The following is a 24,912-nucleotide window of genomic DNA, read 5'->3' as shown; positions in this document are numbered from 1 at the left end:
AAAGTAGTCACTTCTGGAATTTCGATGTGCTTTGATTAGTACTTCCTTTTTATTAATAGCACCGAGTTCCAAAGGGCCAGGCGTGTTAATGACTGTCACACAAAAGTCATAGCCACCCTTTGATAAAATTCATGAGATCCCTGTCTGTTTTTCTGCTTTTCATGTTGTGGACAGTCAAATGCCAACCTTAAAATTGCTACTATGCTGTGTGCCCCCCCATTGGTCACACGCAATTGTGCAAACTATAAATTACTTCCACATTCTAAACACTTGGAAAGCTAACACCCTTAGATTTTTTTAAGTCATTTTTAATATTTACATATTTATTTCGGTAAAATTATTTTTCTTGCTACAATAATTTGTAATTCTTGTGAAACAACTGTTATACGCATAGGCAATTAAAACAAAACAAAACAAACAAACCTATTTTAGGCACATGTGTGTTATGTTTGTACATGTGGGTTGAATAGAAGCAAATAAGAGCACAGAGGTTATCTATCCTGGACACCAAAACAAGCTCATGATTGACTCTGCAACACTGTTATACTTATTACTGTTACTATACGGCATTGAGAGTAATGGACCAGAGCTAGATGGAGATTGGTCTGTGTTGCATGAGTGTTTTACTTAGACGTCTTTCAGTGTGAAATGACTGTGTTTTCGAAGATGGGTATTTGCAGCTTTGCACTGGGTCAAGTGCAAATTCAAGTGTTTGACAAAAAGCCACAGAAGTAGTCATTTTAGGAGGTCTCATTATAGCACTTAATACAGTGTACAGCGGAAGTAGGCAAATGGTATAGATATTGATGATACACTACTACAGTAATTAGATGTGTTCATGTCTTGATCTTCCTTTACACGCCTCCATTTTTGTCTTTACTAAGCAGCCTTGTGATTCCTACGATGTTGGTTTTTGTGTCTGTTCACTCGGGTAAAATTTAGCATGGCTAAGTTCATGCGGTTTCTCGTCATATACAAAAATTAATGTATCCCTCACATTCTCCTGTTGCTGTTTGGTTATTTCTTGTTTGTCTTGTTTGTCACTCAGATGCTAAAGATGCCACTCAAGGGCATGTGTGTGGCCGCACGCAGCAAAAACACTCACAAACTCCATCTCCAGTGAGAAGAACTTTTGAGTGGCAGCTTGGTGGAATGACGGTTTCTGATTGTGGTGATAATGGAATCCTTGTGTCATTGCAGATAGTGCCTCAGGAAATGGCAGAGAATTGCTTCTGGATCAAAGTCAAAGAAGAGAAGTTTGAGAATCCTGACCTATTTGCTCAGCTTTCCCTCTGCTTCTCCTCACAGAGCAAAGGTAAGGAGGTGTCATCTTTCTCCACCCCATCCTTAATTAATCAACAGACATATGCTTCCTTTAGCATCTTTCCTCACTTAAAACGTAATTGTCTTGACACCACCACCACTGTTTCTGTTTGGTCTCAGTTCAAATTTCTATGCCAGTTATGCATACCAATGCTTGTGTTTCACTGTGTTTATGTGTCTATGAGGAAGTTAAAATGCCAAGTAGCTCCTTTTTGTATTTGTTGTTTGTACCCACTGAGTAGTTTCAGATCAGTGGTTTTTATTTTTGTGTGTGTGGACGTGCACAAACTCGAGCTTGTACATATATGTGTGAATCAAGAGCAGCCATGCTTGGTTTGGTTCTTGCCTTTTCCAGTCCAGTAGACCAATCTTCCATCAGGGAAGACGTGAAGGCTTTGGTGAAAGAAGCTCTGGGAATTTACTTGTCCCGGCCAGTTTGTTTCTCAGATACACAACCAGGCTACCTAACTTGCTGATGAACAACACAAGCAGTGCAGCGCAAGTTTGTTTTTATATGGAAGAATATGTGTGTGTATATGTGTGTGAAGGCATTTGATGTATTCCTCCCATGACAATTTGAGTGTTTTCCACTTCTTTGACAGTGAGTGTGTGCATGTGTGTTTGTGTATTTATGTGTGTGCAGCACACCCCTCTAATTCGAGCAACAGTGGGAGGGGAGAAGTCAGAGTCCTGTCAAGCGCAGAACAGTCAAATCGGAGCTCTGTCAGCATGTGTGGACATAACTATACAGAATCCTCCAACTTTTCTCTTATACCCACCATCTGTTTGGACACTAGTCAGCCTGGCAGCAGCTTCTTGCTCTGTCTTTCTCATAGCCTCCAGGTCTACAAACGAGAGTCATCTCTTTTTTGTACTGTGAAATAAATAGCAATTTTCCCCTGGCTGCCGCAAGGTGATTTACCAGCATAATACAGATGGAAGGAGAATGTGGGCTGCAAAGAACAGTTATTGCAAAGCTTAATGAAGTGACGGGGATAGGCCTAACAGTCATGCCACTCCCTTCTCGTCTTTCACAAAGGGATATCTGCCAGGCACTACAATTTTTAACATGTATTCTTTAACGCTGTTCAAGTAATTGAAGTGAAACCCTTTTTTTCTGCAGTTAACAGTTATTTACTTTTTCGTTTATTAGATTAATGAGTTGTTATTGAGGAAGAAAGTGTTCATATTAAGTGTAAATCAGCACTATGCTTGGAGAGTGCAGTAAAAAAAATTTCCCATTGATTCTTATAATAAATTATAACTTAACCTTTTTTTAGTTTCACAGACACGTGGCTTTAATTCAGCTTTAAATGTCCTTTTAAATTCTTTATTAAAGCCACTTTCTCGCCCACTGGGGATTAAAAAAAAACGTCTATAGATAGTCCTTGTTCCCGCTAGCAGGGTAGGAATTCATGATCCAGCATTTCCCCCGGGAGTTACCTTTGCTGGATCCCTATCAATTACCCCTGCAGCGGCTTCACTGAATCAGCTCTTTTTCCTCTATTGTTGAAACAGAGCATGATTTGCTCATGAATGAAAAATGCTGTTTAATGTTGTATATCTCCCCCCCCTTTCCCTACAGTGAAGTTGAAAGTCAATGCGAAGGGCTTTGATGTAGATCGTATTGCAGAAAAGGTGCTAGATAGGATTTTACTAAAATGAGATAGTAGTTCATTTGTTTTCCTCTTCTCCATGTTTCATGATTCATTCAGTTCAATCTGAGGATAAGCGTGCTTAAAAATGAAATATTTTATCTTAAAAAAGAAGAAGAAAAAAATCGGGTTTCATTTTTGGGTTTAAATTTGACCTGTATTGGTGTAAAGTTTTCATCTATCTCAAGTCCAGTTGTTTAACTGAGAATGTGAAGTTTAAAGGAGTTTTGGGGGTGGGGGGAGTTTCAGGTGTCGTGACCAGCACTAGAAAGATTAATTTCTGAGGTCTTGTACTCTCAGTGTAACCTCTCATTGTAGCTACGGACCATAAATCCTTTGTGCTGATTTGACAAACAAGTCACTAGTGAAAACCGACTTCATTTGTCTGGGATATTGCCCAGACAATATCCCTGTTTTCTTTCTTTCTTTTTTTTAAATAACACACACACACACACACTTGTTGTTTTTTCTTTGCTTTTTTGTGGTCCCTCCATCTTTGCCACAAGATGTGGATATTTATAAGTAAAGCACACTTTGGGGGCCTAGTGTATCGTGAAAGATGAGGCAAGCAGGTGTAAATGCCTTCCCTGCAGAGCTGCCCTCAGAAAATGGTGCAAAAAAGGCTTCTGTTATCTCCACGTTTCGTGGGATTCTTGCTTGTTACTTGCATTGTTGAAGAACAACACTTTGGCAGTAAAAGAAAAAAAAGAATCACTTTAACAGCCCCCAATTTTCAGATGCTTATTGTGCTCAGAGGCCTCTAAAACAACTGAGAATGCTAGACTGTCATCTCCCCTGCTGCTTTTATGAGTCTTACTGTTTAATGAGTTTTACCAAGAAAAGGAAATGATAATCAGGAGGGATTTCAAGCCTGGCTTCAGTCTTTTAAAGTGGCTATTTTTTCTTTGTCATTTATAATAATATGTTTTTTCAACTTGATTGAAAACTTAAAACATAAGTCACTACTCTGGGTCTTAACTGACTAAGTCATACTTAACATTTCTTTTTCCGCCTTTGGATGTTGAAAAACATAAAAAAGTTGTATTGCACATATTGAAAATATAGCAGTTCCATTTAACCAGCCCATTAAATGGATGTGGTCAAGATTAAACCAGGATGTAGTTATGCAAAAAAAAGGATTTTAGATAGTTATTGTAATGTTTTGAATAATGCCGGTCGGGGCCCCATCCTGAAAGGCATACGGTGTAAAAATCAAACATGAGGGAATCTAACAGCAGCCAAAATATATATGTAAATATACAGCACTTGTTAAATCAGTGCTCTCCAGTGATGCATTGTTGTGGTTACAAGTTTCAGTAACTTTGTATGATTACAAAGAATAAATACAGCATAAATAGAGAAAAAGACCTTCAAATGAATCATGCCCCCTCCAAGAAAAAAAGAAAAAGAAAGAGAACTTTAACTCAAGCCATCGCCAATCAAATGTACACAAATGTAATGGTTTAAGGCTGTACAGCAACACAACCCAGCTGTTTTATCCAAAGTTTATTTATTGAACGACTTGGTGTTAATTCATATTTTTGCTGTAAGTGGAATACGCTTCTGTGGCTTCTGTGGCTTCTATAAAGGGAAGAGCATTCAACCCGATTGTTTCAGCCTAGCTGTGCTTTATTCTGTTTTACTCTTGGAAGAATGCAGCATGTTGAAAATGTGTTACAACTGTGGACACTGATGTCGTGCCATAGTCTTCACCTTTGACACCATTTTGCAGTTTGTGATCAGACAATTGTTTCCACCCCCACAAAGAGCTGAACAAATCTGTTATCATAGAAATCTTGGTGTTCTATTAAAACCACCCAAGTAATTGTGTATGATACACCACTTGGTCTCTGTAGAACAACTTGGACTCAATTGTAGAATTATCTTATTTTGCATTCAGATAGTTTTTTGCCCTTTTGCTATTTGTCTTTTGTCTTATTCAATCTTCTCTGCCTTTACTTGGCTGTATCGGCTTTTCCCCTTTACACTCTTCTCCATTGACTTGGCTCTCTTTTTTTCTTTTATTCTCATCTCCCCTCAGTTCGCTTTATCAATCAGTGTGTTGCGCCTTTGTACGGCTCTTGGGATCAAAACAGATTCACTCTGGGATTGAATGCGTGTAGCCATGGCCTCCTGCATTTGAAAGGCAATTCATTCAGCTGGAACTTTGCGGTTCAATTTGAAACAAGATTGATGTTGGCAAACTTCACACCCCCTTTATTCCAAAATGTTTCCTCCATTGCCCTCATCAATTGGTGATGGACAGAGGGCATGTGCCAGTTTGTAGTGGTGATATCTGGGGGGCTTCTCAGCAGAAACAACACAGAGAAAGAAAGGAGAACAACTGAAATCCCAACATGGACTGTATATTCCTTATGTGTCATATATAAGTTGCAGAGAGGAATATATATAAAGCCTATCCGAGCTATCATAGAGTGACAGGCGGCGCACACCATGATCAGGTCACCAATCTATGGCAGAGCTTTGTGAAACGATGTTTCTCGGAAATTATTTGTAAATTTAAAAAGGAAACAAAATCAAACACACACAAAGAAAAAGCGGTGTTAAGGGATCTATCTAAGGTACACATATTTTCACCGGACCAACCTGAAGTTTCAGTGTAAAGGTCAGCACTGAACTTGGCTTACACCTGACTAAAAGTGATGGCTGCAGTCATCCTGCCCCTCATAACAATAAATTAGATCAAATCCTTCAAGAGTTTTCCCCACTTTGACACCCATTTTTCCTTTACCTCCATCCCCACAGCTCTGCCCCACACACATGCTCTCCCCTACTGAGCCAATGTGGTGTGCACACCAGCTGATTCTCAATCCCTGCTACAAAGCCCCAGCAGCAGGGCGGTAATGGCCCAGCCACAACGGCAGTAATGATGGAATCAGTGGGGGGTTTAGCTGGCTCTCTGACTCTTCCTAATAAGTCCCCTAATAACTCTGTTAACATCAGGGCTGACCTGGCCACCGGATCAAACACACTCACGCATGATCGGCCACCTCACCAGACACTCGGCAGCCTCTTAGACAAGAAAACTGTTGCTGACCAGTAGCCCCTGTAGTGCTTCTTCACTATACTTAACAGACGTTTTGGCTCACAAAACATAGTAGCAAATGTTGCAAAAAGTGCTACGCAAATTATTTTAATCCCGTTAAGCGGTATTCATTTACTAACAATATGTCTCGGTGATAAAAACCTTGAAAAAGCTTGTTGCTCTTTCAAAAAACATATCCCTAGGCTATTGCTGAAGCTCTTCCTTCAGCTACACACAATGTAATAAGGACCTTAAGCTAATGAGTTTAAGCTCAAGTGAAGACATTGTAGCCCACTGTGGGACAGTCTGCCTTGAATTGATAGCGTTTGTGCAATGATTAGCTTTTGATATTTTCTATGTCAAAGTGTTTGGGAGTCAAGCTTGATGGTTTGCCATGCTTCCCTGGAGTACACGGCTGTTTATTTCCGATTGTGTTAATTGAGAGGAGGGACCGTTCGCCAAGACAGCTTTCTCTGTGTCCTTATCCTGTGCTTTTCTTCTCCAGAAATCTCGTTCTTTCTTCTTTCTTATCTCGTCTTTCTCCGCTTTCTTCTGAAATCATCTCTTTGGACATGATGGTGTCCATCTGGAGCCGGGGCCAGCCTGGTAAAAAGACACCCACTCTCACTCTCAGCCTCATTGTTTAACAGCTCCAGTCTCTCACAAACAAGATCTCAATTGGCATTTTACCACATACTCATTTTGTAAATTGTCATCGGTGTCTGAGTGGAGAGATACTTCCCTTTTGGGTGAATTGTTTTGATTACCCAAGACCTTTCCTCACATTTCAATCACTCAATCATGCATTCCAGATTAAATGTCCATTATTACTTGAAACGAGGCTGTTTTGGAAAAGAAACGCCTCAAATTGTGCAATTTTCCACATTTTATAGGAAGGCCATTAATTGCTGGTGCAGGCAGGGGACATTTGTCTCAATAAAACACAAAACACCCCGATGTTCATTTCTCTCTGTTTGGGGCAGCGAGCTCACTGCGGATATCTGTGGGTCAGCCATTTTCTTTGCTCATCCCTGCACATTTTTAATATATTACATATGAATGGAAATTAGGCCCTTAAATATTAATGACAAGTAATTGGTTTATTGTAGGAGACTATATTATGTGTGTGCATCTTTGTAAGAGAGTGAGTCAGCGAGAGAGAAATTTCCTCTCATTCCCACTTCATATTGCCTTGCTGTGATGTCCCACTGATTTTAATCTTCTCTTCTCAGATGAGAGCCATTCTGGCTATCATGGTGCACTTTAACTTTAGCCCTCTGAATATTAGCTTTCTTTGATACCTGCCGCTTACAGCCTCCCAAGTCTACATCCAGCTAACTTTTATGTGCCTTCAGGTAGACTGTAATGTTCATCAAAAAGCTGTCTCTTGAAAAATAAATATCCCCTATGCATCTAAATATTTTATTTCTTTTTCTTCACGCTCGCTCCCTCGGATAATCTCAGCTAACGGAAATTTGGGATATGTCAATCTTTCTTGTTATCGTTCTAATCTTTTTTATTCTCCACGGACCTTAAGAGGTATATATTTTCCATCAATTTGCCTTTATCTTCTCATCAACATTTTTAAGTATTCCCCTTTATTGAGCTTTTTCTTTATTTTCTCAGTACCCTTGTGACAAGGGAGCAGCCAAAGTAGCGTCTTTTCCCTTTTGATGGCAAACTAAGTTTGTTTTGTCGAGCTATATTTCTAGAGTGAAAATTGCGAGACATAAAGTCTATAAATACATGAGAGAAATGTTGAATGCCATCTTGTATTTGTCAGTTATAAACATAACTCCTTAGTTAAATGTTAAAGTTCCATTTGTTTTGCCGTCTTTACTATTGTAGCTGTGAATATCTTGGCCACTCTCCCTCACAGTTACCCTTACATGGTATTTGCAGGTGTGTAATGCATAATAACAACCATGCTTCCCAAACATGTCAGAAAATTTTAATCTGTTTTAATGTAGCATCTAATATAGTGAAAGGGGCATTTAGTTTTAAACAAATGGAACAGTATATTAAGTTGCTGTATGTGTTTGTGCGTCTCCCTCGTGTTTCGTCCAGTAAATCTCCCGTCTGCACGCCTTCCTAATTGAGTGATAGGATTCTTATTAACAATGGGACTTGCCTTTAAAAAGATGACAATGTCAGCACTGTCGCCGGAGCTTTTCACACGAACAACCCCGGTGGAGCCTCATTAACTCACCCCCATGATCCCAAACAGAAGAATATGGAGCGCATATCTAATCCAGCTCAGAAGTACGAGTACTAGAGCTGTGAGTTTTATAAGGAATCCGTAATGTGGGCTCACTGCTCACTGTGTGCACTTCATAGAGTGAAATTCAAAAGTTTTTAAAGTTTTGCCTTAAGTGTTGCTTTCATTAGCGTTAATAATGAAGTGAAGTGGCTTGTCTGCATGCTGTATGGGTGATATTTATATGATTAATATATTTATATACTGACTGAGCGCTAGTACACTTGTCTAACTCTGACCTGTCTGAACGCACTGTGGATCTACCTCCGTCTTGATTTTCATGTAGATAAAGATCAAAAGGTGCAGACAAACCTCTGTTTCTCCACTAGCTAACACAACGCCTGACAGTGCAGACTAGCCTGCAGAGTTTGTTACATGGCATTAAGTTTCATTTGTCTGTGAACCTCTTTGGTGGAATTGCTTTGTGACTACAAGAGGGCCAGGCTGTGACACTCCCACAGCCAATCTGGTTGGAACGGTACAGAGACGAGACGGAGCATCGCTGGGGGGAAGGGAGCAAGCGTGATGTCACAAGCAGGATAGTAAACAATCAGAGGCCTGCGTGTTCAAGATGGTGCCTCCTTGAATATAAACAATCATGACTTCTCATGCCAGAGTGCGGTAAATTTGTGCACAGATAGAAGAGGTTGAGGTAAGCGAAAGAGAGAGTAAAGTAGACAGACCGTCGTGATTACAGATTGTGATCCAAAGTCACCTGAAAAACGAAAAACAAAACAAAACACTAAAAGCGGCGACACTTAAGGGAACTATATCAAACTTGGCACCGCTGGAATAAAACTTTTTTGTTACGTAAATATGGAATTGAGCTTTGTCAGATGCAGCAGTTAGTTAAAATATGTTGCTGTCAAAAACCAGTAAGACATCCTGACTAATGATGCTTTAGTCCCAGACAACCATTTTCAGAATATGCTAATGTAATATCTTATATGATATAGTTGTCTTAAATTTTTCATTACTGAAGTAACTTCATTTTAGCCTTCAGGATCAATACAGATTCTACAAAAAGCAAAGGAGCCTGCACTTTTTAAGTTTTTGATGAAGACCGTCAAAAGCCCTGTGTCAATGACAGACAGGAAGGACGTTTTCCAGTACTGTATGCACAAATTAATGTTAAGACACTTTTGTTTATCCAGCTCAGTGAAAAGGTTGAGTGTTTTCTCTGGTCTTGTAAAGACTGAGCACCACCTCTCCACACCAGTCACATAAACTCTCCTTTAAACTTGTCTCAGTTTCCCTTCAGGAGACACTTATTGGTACGGTTAGCCTTTGCTTTTAGCCTTTCTTTTATTTATTTTACCTTTCTTGTTTGTACTTCTCCATCCTCCCACTCCATCCCTTTATGTGCTCCTCACCATCTTTCACTACCTGTCACCTCGCTTGAACTTAAAGATGGTATCTTGCTTCTTTTTCCGCTTATCATTGTCTTGCCACTATATCCATAGCATACAAATTTCTGTTTCATTTTCTGTGTGAATGTTTGTCTCTGTCTCTTTTCCATCACAGCATTAGGTTTAGACTCGGCTCTCTTTGGCAAAGTTTCCTCCCTCTGTCCCTAAAAGTTGACTCTCTCAGTAGGTGTAACAAAAAAAGGAGAAAAAAACTTAATAAATTAAAGAAAACTTTTTAAAGTCCATGTTATTAATTTGCTCATCTAACAAGCATATGGTCCAAACATATTTAAATTTTTTATTTATTACCTCTTTTCTTTTTTTATTTGCTACTCTTGTGCCCTTGACACCTTCTTATAAAAAAAGATGAATTTTGAAATAATGATTGAAAGTGTTAAACAAGCCATATAGTTACTATTAATGGCAGATGAAATTATAGATGCATCACAAGTTGCAGTGCAGAATCATTGAATGGGAATCATGTTTTTCTCTAAACTGCCATTTTTATAGATTATCTCTTCCTTTGTTCCCTCTTTTTGACCGTGTTTCATTAAACACAGTTTGAAAATGCAGAAAAAGCTAAAGCTGGAATGTGATAAATGTGCAGAAGACTGAGCAATGATGTTCAGCATCAACCATTATTTCAGTGTGCTTGTTTTTTGCCTTTGGTGCAGGCGTTTGCCTCTGTAAGCAAACACATGATTTACAGAGTCAGAAGGTTTCTGTTCCTGCTGTGAGGCTATTCTCATACTTTAGCCATGTTAATCTGTGTGTCTTTTGGTAGTGTTTCACCCTTATTGCAGTTTTGCTCCACCTACACATGTTGAAGGAAGCAGTTCAGGACAGAGATAGTGTCGTGGAAATGTTGCATTTGCTTTTACACTTTACGTGAGCACACTGAAAGCAGCTGTAACACTGCAGCAATCAAGCACATTTTAACATTGATTCAAAATGAGTATTAGCAATTGTGCACTGTTTACATATTTGTACAGATAATACCAGGGTGTTTTGGGAATGTTGTTTACTGAGACTTTCATGCAAATAAAGCCCCGTTGAACTGACTCAGTCCACAGTGGGTGGGCATGCTAATAAACATTGTATTTCAGTGAGTGTTTCATCATTTCCAAATTCTTCCCAGACCTCTGACCTCAGTTTTTCATCGCGGGATGAGGACCGACTGATGTCAAGGCCACGTTTAAATGTTTTGCTGCGTGGAAAGTAGAGGTCCAGTTGTAGTTGGAGACTATTAAGTAGCAGAGCTGGTGGTTTTAAAGATGTGGCAGATTACTTTGACTGCATGGATTTGCATTAAGTTGTTTCTGCTCTCTTGGCCTTTTTTTTTATCACCTTTCCAACTCCCCTCCAATCCAGCTCTGTCTGAGGCAAAGCAGCTTATTAACCTTTCTGAGGCCGCAAGCATCCCCAGGATGGAAAGACACCACAGACGTACTGTGTAAGACAAATTAACCTAAGAGGATTGATACACCTTGATTTTAATTATAATCACACGAGGCAGCAAAATGCATTGGATATTTCATGTCTGCTGCAAACATGAATATGACTATATATTGCTGTTTTATTAAAGTTCAGCTGTGCTGAAATGGAGCTCTAAGAAAAGCAATGAAAATGTTTCCAGCCAGTCAGTCTACACTTCTGCGTTCTTCACATCTTGTTACCATGATTTGAATTCTTATTATAATATTTTCTGTTAACCTAACATGTTGAATACAGAAATTTCAGCGTACCTCCTATTACCTCTTATTTGCGCTTTGCGACTAATGCTCTGTATCGCTGAGTTAAATGTCTCCTTTATACCTTGAAAGTGTCGGGACAATTTCCTAGCCATCCCTCAGATGGGTTCAAAAATTTGCCATATGTATTCTATTATGCAGGACTGCACTGCATTACTGTGCAAGAAACCTTACTGCACAGTTGTTCATTTATACTCATCCCCATGTAGATTGGTGCCAATGGACATATAATTCTCCTAAGGCGTATTCCTTTCATCTATCAGCTATCTGCCCCAAGCGATCAGTGCTAATTTCTCCCAAGCAAATGTATATCTTTTATAAATCTGCTACAGCTGTGTCTGTAATTGACTACCTATAATTGAATATGTGAAGCCCTCCCCTCCAATGTAATTAAGTCCCACTGTTAGGTGAATGCGATATGAAGACAAGCACATACCAGTCACCTTGTGGCCCATTATTCTGCCCCTAAAATGGGTATTTCACCCTCTATGAAAGAGAAAAACAATTTGCTTCACAACACTCTCCTTATGTACTTACCAAAGTAGTTTAATGTGAGTTAGACAAACAGATAGTAGATTTTGGTGCGTGTTTTTCTCCCTCTTTTTTAAGAGTCTGCCCCATTCTTGTGAGGGTCCCTTGAGGAATTTCTTCAAATTTGGTTCAACTGTTCATTTGTACTCAAGGATGAACTTTGATAAAGGTCACTGCGACCTCACATCCATATAATTCTTGTAAACGAGATGTATCAGGAGCCCACAGTGGGACTTTCGATAGACATGGGAACTCTAGGATGAACCGGTTTCATTTAAATGGCTAAAGATCAAGGTCATTGTGACTCCACAAAACACAATTTACCCATAACTCAATCATTTATATGCTAATTATGAAAACATTTCACCCAAATGTCTACCATGATGAGATAATAAGGCAAGACCTTTTATATATTTGGGTTTCTAGTAATGAAACTAAAATTCACTGCTGTTGTATAGATTATATGTGGTGCATATAAAGAATTTTACAGCAGCATTTATATTTAAATCAGAGTCGACTGTCATTGCATCAGTTTTGCATTTTGTTAGGAACCGGTGTTATTGAACAACGACAAAAAAACAGCTTTAATATGTTTATTAAATTCCTTCAAAGTGTTGACTAAAAATTATCTGGACAGTCATGGGTGTAAAGTGCAACTTTTAGTGGTTGCCAGAGGCGAACAATCGCAAGGCGGCATTTCTAGTTTTATCGCTGCACTGACTGTAATGAGCGCTGATGGCAGGCAGAGAACAGGGGCAGCGAAAATACTCTGGGGTTAATTGTTTGTTTTTGAGGACTCCAGTTTGCCTTCCTCTACTGGCTTTAGCCAAAGCTTGCACACCGGTGGAAGCAAAGGCACGTGCAGGATGTGATGAGCTAGTGGTGTAGTGGATGACTAAGCAGGGCACCCTGGCCACTCCGGGCCCATAAGTCCCTCTCTACATCTGAGGCTGAATTTGTTCATTAAAGGTGCGGGAGACTGTTTGACCTTAGGCAAATCTCCGATGACCCCTTTCCCTGTAAATGCTTCATTAGCTTTGCTTCTCCCATATTGGACTGCCGTATTTAATCTAAGCTTCTACTTGCTCCACCTAACTTGTATACATAGTGTGTTTGTGTGTGTGCTGGTGCGTGTGCATTTTTGTATGTGTGTTAATGAGGGCTCCTGGTGGTGTGTAATTAACACAACAACAAATGTCCCTAAAGGGTAAGATTAACGTTGAACACATTAGACACAATGGAGCTCGGGAGAGACTTTTTTTTTTTTTTTTTTTGGCAATTAAATGTTTTGTGTGTGTGTGTGTGTGTGTGTGTGTGTGTGTGTGTCAGACCATAACTCATGTTGGCTGTATTGCTGCCATTTCTGTCTCTCAGACATACACACATACACGTGAGCACACAGTCACACAAAGCCAGCAGTCCCTCTGGATTTGCGGGCTCCTCACATGCAGGCTGGCAGGATTCTGTCTGCCTTCCTTTTCCCGACCGCCTCCTCCACACAACCTGGTCCAACAAAGATAAACACATGCTGGGTAGATTATTAGAGAAGTACCAGGGCCCCACAGCAGAGCAGCCAGTGCACAATTGTGCTTCGAACGTGGTGGTACCTTGTAGAATCCGATGCATTCACCCCCAGGGTGTTCTGATACATACTTAGACACAGGTGGGCGCTGATACCGGCATGTGAGCTACAACAGACTCCACTGACATTTCATTGTCAAAGAAACTCCCGGCACATTGTTTTCACTAATGGCATTTCTGCTGGTTTAGATGCTTTAGCAGCTTTAAAGCTAAGCGGAAAAATGGCTTTTTTTTAAAAAAAATTGATATTGGTTATTATACAGATATGCAGTGCAGTAAAAACATTGTCATTTTCTTAATCTCATCAAGATGACACAACTCATCTTGGACTACACAAGAATTCCAGTGATGATAATGATGATGAGTAAACCACTTTTAGACATTAACTGCACAATATCCCAAGTGAGTGCTGATTGAGAGACCTAAATAGCCTTCACTCAGCAGAAGCACTCTCCATCTTCCATCTTGTCTTTATGCTAAGATAATATTAGCATTGGAACGCCAAGCTCACGGAAAATGACAGGTCTGGAATTAAAATGATCATTTAGCAGTTTTTCTCTTAATTTTAGTGTCTGTGAAAGAAAAATCTTAAAAAAAGATGGGTTTAATTGCAAGATAGTTGGGAGCATTTGTGATAATTTTAACTTTAACATCATTATGTAAATTGAATGTATCTGGGACTACTTGTTAAGCAGATGCTAGTGACGACAGATCTAGATGATGCTCTTAACAGTTTATTTTTAATTTTTTTTAGGTGCCCTGAACCTAATCTCCCTCTTACCATACGTTTGTAGCTGTGGGATTGCATTAATTGCGGAGCGATTTTGCTTCATATCTCTTCATACTAAATTTAAATGTAAATCCTCATTTTAAAGCCGATATTTCGGAGCGTTCTTCCTGAGCGCTCCCAGATCCTTCATGGGGTTTGCACCTTTTTTACTCTAAATGAGTTTGCACCCAAACATATGCTTAAGAAATAGAAGTGCTCTAAGCATGGTTCTGTGTCCAGGGAAGAGTTGAGGTAATAGTAAGAGATGCCATTGTTTTATTAACCGCTTTCACTTGAAGATGTGTGGAAACAGTAAGCACCTGAACAGCAAATGGAGATGTAAATGGTGAACATGTGAAAGAGATGTTTAAAGGAGTGACATTACTTGAGATGAAAGTGATGATAAAGGGAAAGGGATGTGATAACTACACCGGTGCAGGCTGTTATTGCTGCTGAAAATGATAACCTATCTCAGTGGAGCATTTGTGTATACATCACCACACTTTCGTCAACTGTATTAGACCAGGATTTAGCTGTGAAATTTTGAAATTACCCTCCTTCACTAGGAAGGAAACATTACTCCCCTACTACTTTGATATTTTGTTGAGTTTACTGACATGTGTCTGGAAAAACTGTGGGATTTTTAAAAGGTTAAGTAGTGTCTGAGATTGACAGCAGTGGTATTCAGTAAATGTATGGAGATGTGTGGCCTATTTTGTCTACCATATGGCACACAGGACATGAAACACACACCAGAGGACACCCACAGTGGCCTTGACAGGCGTCTTGTGCTTCTATCATTGTGTTGTCTGTTGTAATTAGGAAAAACATGCTGTCAAACCAACAATAAACACTCGTTTAGTCATGTCTGAAATTTCCTCTGCTGAATGTGGCTTGATGTCATTGTCCTTTAGCACAGAAAAAAAATAAGTCCCAATTATTGTAACACATTCTCACCAGAAAATCTGAATAGCTCTTTGCTAGCAGTGCTGTAATTCAAGGTCTCTTAAGCTTTTAATCACTAATCAAAGCTGGCAGGTCAGGGGTGTATTGCTACCTTCCAACAATCATTACTTAACAAGCTGTCAAACCTGGAGAAAAAATATTCATGTTATTTGGTGTTAGACACAGTTAGCACGCGCAGTGTGCCCCCCGCAACATGTGAACTTGTCATTTATCTGCTAAAAGAGCTTACATATGCACATAGGAGTAGTTGATGTTTATTCAGCCCAGCCAACAGAAAAAAAGTTTCAAGGTGTTGGTTATTATGTTCAAAGTATAAAACATGCTGGAAAATACGTATTAGAAGTACATACATTTCATTATGGAGTTTGCTACACATCCAGAAATCCTTTTTCCCTCATTATGATTAAAATCGTTATGATGGAATTAAACTACAAAGTTAAGCAAGTTTATGTTTCTATAAAGTTATACCTAATAAATATTTGGTTGAATTATTTTAGTGTTATTGGTAAATTTTCGATTTAACAGTATTTAATTAATTTATATTATTAAACTTGTCATATAGCAGGTTACTGGAGTCATACACGACTCTCGTTGGGACCTGAGTAGATATGGCAAATAGCCATGAACATAATAATGAATATAAACTCAATCAGTCAATCTGTTTTGGTCTTGTTGTATTAAATGGAAAAGCATTCAGTATTTTTTTTTTACTTAATCTGATACTGATTTCAGTCTCGTTAGGTTAGTATTTTTTAACTCTTCATTTACAAAACGATTTTTCTCCCTTTCTTACTTTTAATCTAAGTACTGGGAGGTTTTTTTGTTTTTTTTTGTTAACCCCCCAAAAATGTAATTGTTTTCAAACTCGATAAAAATCACTGTGTGCTACAGAAAACCATAAGCACTGCATTCTGATCTTCTGTGAGCGTATCTTCCTTTTTAACTTAAGTACCTTTGTCGTATGGTACTTGCATACCATAGTGAGTGTTTTGATTGAAATGATTTTTGCCTGTCACCATTCCACTTGCAGTTATCAGTTTCCTTCTACCAGTTGGGGGCACTGTGATACAGGCCAATAGCTAAAACCTCTCTGAGGTTTGAATCTGTGGTTCATGGTGAGAAGTGCACATTCTCTATAGTCTCATTGGAGCTTTTAAAAATATCATATATATATGATACACCTATGGAACACAGACCTGACATCAAAATTTAATCAGATCACACAGCGAGAGGTTTCTATAACATTAACTTTCCGATGTTTCATTTCCAATAGGAGGAAGGGTTTTCAATACCACGGTCAATCTGTTTTTTAATCTGATCAGGGTTTGTGTCAAGTTGAGTTGAACCTTTCCTCTCAGGAGCTTGTGCCTGCAAGACTACAAGTTCAGTCTTGAATATCACTGAGAAGATAAAATTAGGCCAAGGAATGTTCACTCCTTTGCAATATATGTGGAGACAGCTTAGAAAAACAGTGAGCTGAAGGAAAGGCCAAACTGTTCCTTAAAATGTAGTGTTTGAGATTTGAAATGTTGAAAGGTTATGTGATACACAGAGTTAGGGTAAGAAAACTATGTTATCAGAAACAACTGGAACACCGTTTTATGGCTTAATTAGATTCATTATCTCAGTATGGAACATTTTATTTCCTCAGATATTCTCCTCGCAGTCAGGCAGACATGTAACGAGCCTACACACGTATCATTGTATACGGTATAATTGGCCTAATTTTAAAAAGAGAGAGAGAAAAAACGATAGTATCTCGAAGCAATCGCAAAACCATTGTGGACTTACTAATTAGTTTGAAATGTTGTTTAAGGAGATTTAATTAAAATTAATGGGTCTCATGAGTCTGAGACGTATGCAAACAATATTTACACATGTCAACAAATTAAGTGGTGTTTAGCTTTGACTTTATCATAATAAAAATGATAATGTGAAGAGCTTGTGTTAAGTAGCTTGCATTATGTATGTAAAACCAGTGCAGTTCTATGGTTAATGACTGTTGTCATCTTATGTTATGAGGCATACAGCAATGTTAATTCAGGTTAAATATATTTTAAAGTGTTCATTCAACAATTCATTTACCATTATAAAAACTAAAAAAAGCACATGTGTGGTATTTAGGTGCAGGTCATTCACTCTTTAACGCTGCAACATGTTGATACACTGCAGTGTGTATGTGAGTCTCCAAAAGCTGATTCTGTTCATCTGGACGTAGCGTTTTCAAGAAACGAAAAAACTGAAAACGCTACGTCCAGATGAACAGAATTAGCTTTTGGAGATTTACTTACCTGGATGACTGAGAATGCATCAAGATGTCTATGTGATTATCAGTTATCAAATGACATTGTATCTAGCATGCAGTCTTTCCACATTTCATATTTGATGCAAAGATATTTGGGCTTTCTTCTTTCCCATGTCCCACGTTTGGTATGGCTTCAAATAAAAAAAAACATAGACAGGAAAAAAAAAGGAAATTAAATTTTGACATCCTTGGAAAACTGTAATCTCCCAAGAACAGAGAATATTTCCACTCGCTGTTTGTTTTACACAACAGTTTAAACTGACACGGTGGTGGCCAAATAACAAAACACTGGAGAACAAAAAGGTTAGCATTCCACTAATGCCATCCCAATGTGAATGCTCCAACTTGGACACAGTTATGTTTGATTCATGCATTCTGATCCACTTTGCTTTGTTGTCCTTTTTTCCCCCTTCTGCTGTAGCATTTGGTATTCCTCCAAAACTTTGTATGATGAACTAGAGGGCTTTAAATCTGAAGCAGCTACAGGAAGCGTTGAGTTTGTATTAACAGCCCGATGCAGTAAATTTCACAGCGCAAAAAGGAACAGAGCAAACCAAGGCTTTGTGCTAAAATATTAACAGTTACAGTTATCAGGTGGGAGGACTTAACAGAAATAACAGCTCACTTATGTGAGGAAAGTCTGTATACAGCAATGCTTATCAAGGTTCTATAAATGTTCCCATAGATAATGGTCAGCTGCACTTTCACGACTGGACAGATTTGTGATTTGCTGCACAGTTGATTGTGAGTTTTTAACTTAAGATAAAATGGGTGCGGATGGGTTAAATGGGTTAATTAGGCTGCTTGGTTGAATGTCTAAAGCCTGACCAGTAGAGAGGCGAAAGAGGAAAAAGGCAACTACCTCAGGCTTTTCTTGTCCTTGCTTGTCTTTCCTTGGCAAGTCATTATTGACTGTTCAGGAAGATGCACAATATGCACTTGGTTTCTCTTGCATCCTGATCAGAATCATAAAGGCATTAGTTTTCTGAATGTATATTATTTGTCAAGCTTGCAGTCCTATAATGTAAAGAGTGAAGCACACCTTTCCTTTTTGCCTTCGAGAGAGGGGAAATGCAAATAATGAGTAGAGATATGATGAGTGTGGGTGTATTTCACTGGATTTGCTGAAGCTCACACACAATATGTGAAGGTTAATTTTGCATGGAGAATTGTTTGCATCTAAAGATAACTTGCATATTTGTTCAGGTACATTAAATGTAGGATTGAAATAGAAATTGCACTCGGCCTGCATTATTTAGTAGTCAGTGAAAACGGTGTGCGGTGAAATAGTGGTACAGCCAAACTAACACTGTTTCTTTGAGTCCATTGCTGATGTTTGGAGCTTAAACAAAAAAGACTTACTAATGTTAATGTGTCAATGCAGGGTCTCTTTTTTTCCTCACAAAATTTGCTATGACATCAGCCTCAGACCTTGGAAATATGTCTTTTAGCAATGTGCCATAATCAGTTAACATGGCTGATATGGGCCAATATATTGATGCATTTATTATTCAATATAACACTGAATCTGAAAAGGTGCATTATATTTTAAGTTAAAGACCCTATAATAATACAATAAAACTTCAACAACCCAACCCTTTAAGAGCAAGGACTTGGCGACAGTGGGAAGGAAAAACTTCAGTTTAACAGGAAGAAACCTCAGGCAGAAAAAGGCTCAGGGAGGGGCAGCCATCTGTTGTGGGTGAGGGGAGGGAGACGTGAGAAAAGACGAGCTGTGGAAGAGAGCGAGAGTTTAATAATAACTAATGATCAAATGTGTGAAGCGTTGAATAAACACTGTATTATCAATAACACAACATGTTTGATACAGTGGCACAAAGATGCGATAATGTAACCCAGAGAATGTTTGTGAGAGAAAATATAAGCAGCATGATGGATATCTGCCTTTGAGCATTTTTGTATTGAGTCGTGTATCACACTTTGCACACGACTACTCTAATAATTGATTTATTCTTTATTTTATATAAACAGTACGTGCAATTTCTAATTTCTCAAAATAAAGCCCCAAACTATAAGGCTATTGCGATTGTTTGCTCAATTTTACTAAAACCTTGACACTTGCAACCTGTTACTATAAGCGAATCATAATCCGAAAATCAAACCGAAAGGTGTGGATCATTTTACAATATTGTTACGAAAGCTACTGGTGGGATTTCCAATTAAGATGCAATCTGTTATCTGTTCAGACGACTAATAAGCACAACAAAGCCATTGAGGGGACCCCCTGGAATTCATATCAGACCACTTGAAATAAGCATCGAGTCCTCCTATCTGATGCACTGCCAGTACCTGTTCACTTTCCCAATTAAAACCTAGGCAAATTGTTCTGCTGTTAATAAAGCATGTTTTAGTTACACTGTCATCGTGACATATAATGGGCGAACGCCAGCTAACTGTGTGGGCTGAGAACATTTCATGTTGTTTGCGGTGATCTTTTCATCTCAGATCCATGTGCATGTGCGTGCGCCCGTATATGTGTGTGGATAAACATAGCCGCATGCTATGAGAAGCTATCATGGGTCAACATGGAGGTGTTCTTTTGTGGTAATTAGGACTGTGCCACTCCGAATCAGACGCAGAGGCCACCAGTGAAAGCACAGCATTGATGACCTTCACTTTATGAGAAAGCCAATTACAACATGAAAAGAATGAGAAAAAGGAGCGAAAGTGGCATGAAAACGAGGCGCAAACAGACGAAGACGAGGACATGTTTTAATCCTGTTTCACTTCAAATTTTGTTTTTAGCATTTTTGGGCCTTGTAACAGAATGTGACTAAAGCTTTCAAACAAATATTGGAAGTAATTGTTACGTTTTAGGTTGCTTTGCTTTGATTTGTGCCTGTCTATGTGTTCGTGGCCGTCTATGTGTGCATCTGCATGTACATGTGGGTGGATGCTAGCAGTCCATTTGCCTGCAATGTTTGTTTGTCATTTTGAAACTTATAATTTTAGTGCTTTGCTTCGCCAGAAAGAAGATGTCTAACACTTGAGACATGCAAACATGGAGTAATAAATACAAAAGCGCTACAAAACTATAGCCTCAGACGTAACATTATCGATATGTTGCTGTTATTGAGTTGGTCCCATCTGCATGTGCAGATGTAGTTGTCTGCATGCATGAGGATTACTCCTTTAACAGGGAAACTTGCTGGCTCAGCAGGGGGAGATATGAGAATTTCTGGCTCCGTTGAAGGTTGATAGGCCCACATACACACATCCCCTCAGAGATTACGCACTGTGGGCAAGCCTCTCCTCAGGGCAAATGGCACTCAGGGAAAATATGTCTCATCCATACCATGCCTCTTATCTCTTTTGCTGATATAAGCCTAACATGCATGAAGACAGGGCAACCTATTTTGGTACATGCAAAAATATTTGTGTACGTACACATATACTGAGAGAAAGACACAGTCATACAGAAAAGAGTGACTGAATCCAGATTGTTTCAGGGCAGGGGGGGGTGGCACGCGCTAAAGTAGATGCTGTAGTTTAATTAGGCTCTGACAGCACCCACAGAGAATTGCTCCTGAATTTGACACTGTTTTTCAAATGTCATCGTCGAGTGCTCGACTTAGAATGAAATGGGAGTCATTATTCAAACTGTGTCACGTTCCTGTTGTTTTATTTTTTTCTGCTTTCATTTCCTCTGAATAGTATTGTAATTAACAGTGATTTAATAACTATGTGCCACACGATGGCTGCAGTACGATCTCTTCAGAATGACCTGTCTCCTGCTGGAGAATCTACAAATACACAGTCAGCAAATGTGAGCAAACTAGGGCTGCCACGATTACGTCGACTATCAAAATCGTCGACGACTGATTTAATAGTCGACGCGTCGTTTGAAGCTTTGTAAGATCACAAAAGACACAGGAATAAGTAGTAGGATTTAAGAGTGTAATAACGGACTGAAACAGAAGATGGCAGCACTGCATGTACAAGGATGCCAGCTGCCGTTAAACCCCGAAGAAGAAGAAGAAGTAGCTTTGTCCCAGAATTCATAGCGCAGCCCATCTCAGTTTCCAACAATGGCGGCAGCTAGTTAGTTTTAATATTACTCTTATTATTCTTTCTGGGTCACAAAATAAACGTTTGACATATTTTCAGGCGAGAATGTAGCTGTGTAAACCTCAAATATCTGCTCAGTTTATCAAGACACCACATATTTTCAAAAGCGCTCCGACGTTTTCAGAGACGTCTGTTACCCACTAGCTCGATAGCTAGCCGGGGGCAAGGCTCACTAGAGCCCGTGAGAACACCGGACTCCCGGCAAATCGTTTTCAAACCCACCGCCGTCTTTCACTACTCAGGTTAAACATGATATATAAGTCACTTAGATAACTTAAAAATGTTATTGTTTGGCTTTTTTTTCAGTATTTTATTTGTTCCTGAGTAAATCGGTTTGGCTGAGATTAAAGTTACAGTTTTTACACAGCTGAATAAACATCAAGCAGACTCCAGTGTCCTGTTATATTTTAGATAGCAAGGAGCAGACGGCTGAGTTTATTAAACTCCACTGAAACAATCTGCAAATTTGATTTAAATTTAATAAACTATCATCTTGTCTTTATTTTTAGTTAGCACATAACTTAAACACTTAAAGCTGTAAGCTAATGATAGTTATGTAAGAGCAGATGCTGCTGGTGCAATAAGCTGTACGTTTTACGTCCAATGGATGCATGATCTGATTAGTCGACTAATCGCAAAAATAATCGGTGACTAGTCGACTATCAAAATAATCGTTTGTGGCAGCCCTAGAGCAAACGAAAACAATTTGATAGCCACTGATGGCCAACCGAAATCACAACAAGAATAATTTGTCATTATTTTTGTACATGTGCATGAGACAGCTGTCAACCTGTATGCATTTTAAATGGTGGCTGTACACTCCCACCCCTCAGTATTTTGATAGAAGTGAAAAGCAAAGCAGAGACAGAGTTGATGTTGTATATACTGACATGTCAAATCGTGTTTTCCTACCTGCTTTGTCTGCTACCCATTTCAGCAAACATATGGTGTCATTGTCCTTGGCTCTAATAAAAATAAAGCAACATATAATTTCAGTCATAGCTGTTATGAATAACCTAAGCCATGACCTGAAAAGGAAGAAAAAAGCATAGAAAATGTATAATAAAGAAGAAGAAAACGTATATTATCCTTAGACTGGGAATTATGCCTCTGCACATATTGTTTCTTTTCTTTTCTTTTTAAAAAAAGAAAATCAAGAAATTCTCCAAATGCTACATCTGAAAATTTCTGATTCTGCATCCATGCAAACATAAACCATGCAAGTGCACATTGTAGTCCTAAAAATGAAGGCATGCGGGCACATATAGTAGTAAAAAAGAAAGATTTTAAAGATTTTTATTTTTTTTTTACAGCTGTCTTCAAATATACGTTCAGTACACCACATCCCACAAAGGCCTGTTACTTTCTTTGTGTGTGCTTTTGTGTTTTCATGCTCTTTGTAGGTCTCCAATTCTCTCGCTGTTTGAATTCCCTGATGGCCAGGGAGTTTGGACACTCATATCAGTCGGGCAACACTCTGTCTGTGCCTTCAGTCCTCATCTCTGAGTGATTCACTCCACAGTGATCAGTGGAGTCCACTGAGGATAATTTATCAACTTTTATACTGCACTACCAGACATAATTCTCCTGCCATGCTGGAAATTGTGTGATTTTTACTGGGGCTACTCTCCCATGGTGGAATCTAAACTAACATCCTGTGTAAACAGTAGTGCTATCAGTGATACCTTTGATATACCTCTCTGTCACCCTTAGAAGTCTAAAAGGTTTTGCAAAATCAATTTGTACACAGGAAATTTAGCTAGAAGTCAGTTGTGTAATTTCTTTTAGTTGTTTTAAGTTTTCAAATAATCATTTAGTTGGATGTCTTGCCTGCTAGTCAACTCCTTTATATTTCTCATTCATAATAAAAAAATATGATATTTTTTTTAAACTCATATAACATTCAACAATAACTAATAATAATTGATAACTGTGGCTATGATAGAAAAGTTTGTTTCATGTGGCCATAGTGACCGAGCTTCTTGTTCAGTAGAAGTTCATAATATTTAAATTTTCAGTTCATTTTTAATTTGATTGTCACAGCAGCAGTTGTGTCTAGGATATTATAGGATATTACAAGTTTTTTTTTTCTTTAAGCAGTATTTCCCTAAAACAGGCAAGGAAACACTTTAGTGTCGATTGGTATCACTTTAAGAGGTTGGGCATTGGCCTTGGCTGCGGCCAAGAATCTGAGTGCCTTTCTACATCAGAGTTACTTATTTGACTGAAGCTTTTTTTGTTTATTTTCTTTTGCTCTTCGTAAATCTCCAATTAATATTAATATTCACTAAAACTCTTTTCTATGAATAATAATCAAAATTACAGTACAGGTCAGTGTTACAAATCATTTTTAACTCTTTGAATTGAAAGAAGCTTTAGTTGTTCAGTTATTTTGTTATTTTTTGTTGGTATTTAAATGGCAGTGGTGGGGGAACAGTGCTGTTTTTCTCTGAATTTTAATGATATGGATAGCAGAGAATTCATTTTGGCACGAGGAAGATGAAAATGCGTGTGTGTGTGTGCGCACGTCCGTGTGTTTGCATGTGGATTTGCAACCTGTGGACCAGCTTTGTAGTGGTAGCCACTATGGAAGGTGTAACATAGCGATGTGAGCATTCAAAATTCATTTGAATTGTTTTCGTTGCACCTCCATGGCAGAGCACAGGACTTTGTTGAAATTTTAATGGATCTTTGACCTAGATTTGGTGTGCATGCATGTGTGCGTCTGATGTGTGTCAATCTTACCATTGTCAGCTGAAGAACCATTCACCATTGATGGAATTGAGCAAAAATGTAGCGCAAGCAGAAATATCTGGCGTGCTGTCTCGTCTGCATAAGCCTGTATTCAGTCCTAAAGGAAATAATAATGCTAGAAAAAGAGACACATCTGATGAACGTCTGTGTGGCTCCACTTTCAAAATTGAGTGCTGTGCATAATAATTTGCCACTCATTTATGCATTTATGAAAGAATCACCCGTGGGCTTTTGAGTCTGCTGCAAAATCTGCTTTATTAGGAAGGAAGGGGCTGAAAAGTCAGGCAGACAGAGGCAGAAAAATGCACTACTCATCACTGACAATCATGCCATAGCTTAGTGTATGCACTGACAGGGTAAAAACTGAATTATGGCTTTCTTCGTTTCAATTTGGCAGTTTGGTGTTCTTCCTTTAGCCACTTTGTTTTGTTGCTAGCTGAGGAAAGACATCTCTTAAGCAAAGTGAAGCCCGTTTT

General features: G+C 38.8%; 1 protein-coding gene across 8 annotated transcripts in view; it reads left to right on the top strand.

The window, feature by feature from the left end:
- diaph2 (diaphanous-related formin 2) overlaps positions 1–24,912 on the top strand; it is a 364,160-nt gene that overhangs the window by 144,573 nt on the left and 194,675 nt on the right. For all 8 annotated transcript variants that reach the window (XM_084951486.1, XM_084951520.1, XM_084951494.1 and 5 more), the window contains one exon: positions 1,201–1,315. In XM_084951486.1, the coding sequence (XP_084807612.1) occupies positions 1,201–1,315 (115 nt within the window). The remainder of the gene's footprint in view (positions 1–1,200; positions 1,316–24,912) is intronic.

The sequence above is a fragment of the Perissodus microlepis genome, chromosome 2, assembly GCF_051167445.1.
Source record: "Perissodus microlepis isolate ML-2025 ecotype Zambia chromosome 2, ASM5116744v1, whole genome shotgun sequence".
NCBI lineage: Eukaryota > Metazoa > Chordata > Actinopteri > Cichliformes > Cichlidae > Perissodus > Perissodus microlepis.
The sequence above is the reverse complement of the archived record's forward strand: the minus strand, read 5'-3'. Positions and strand labels throughout refer to the sequence as shown.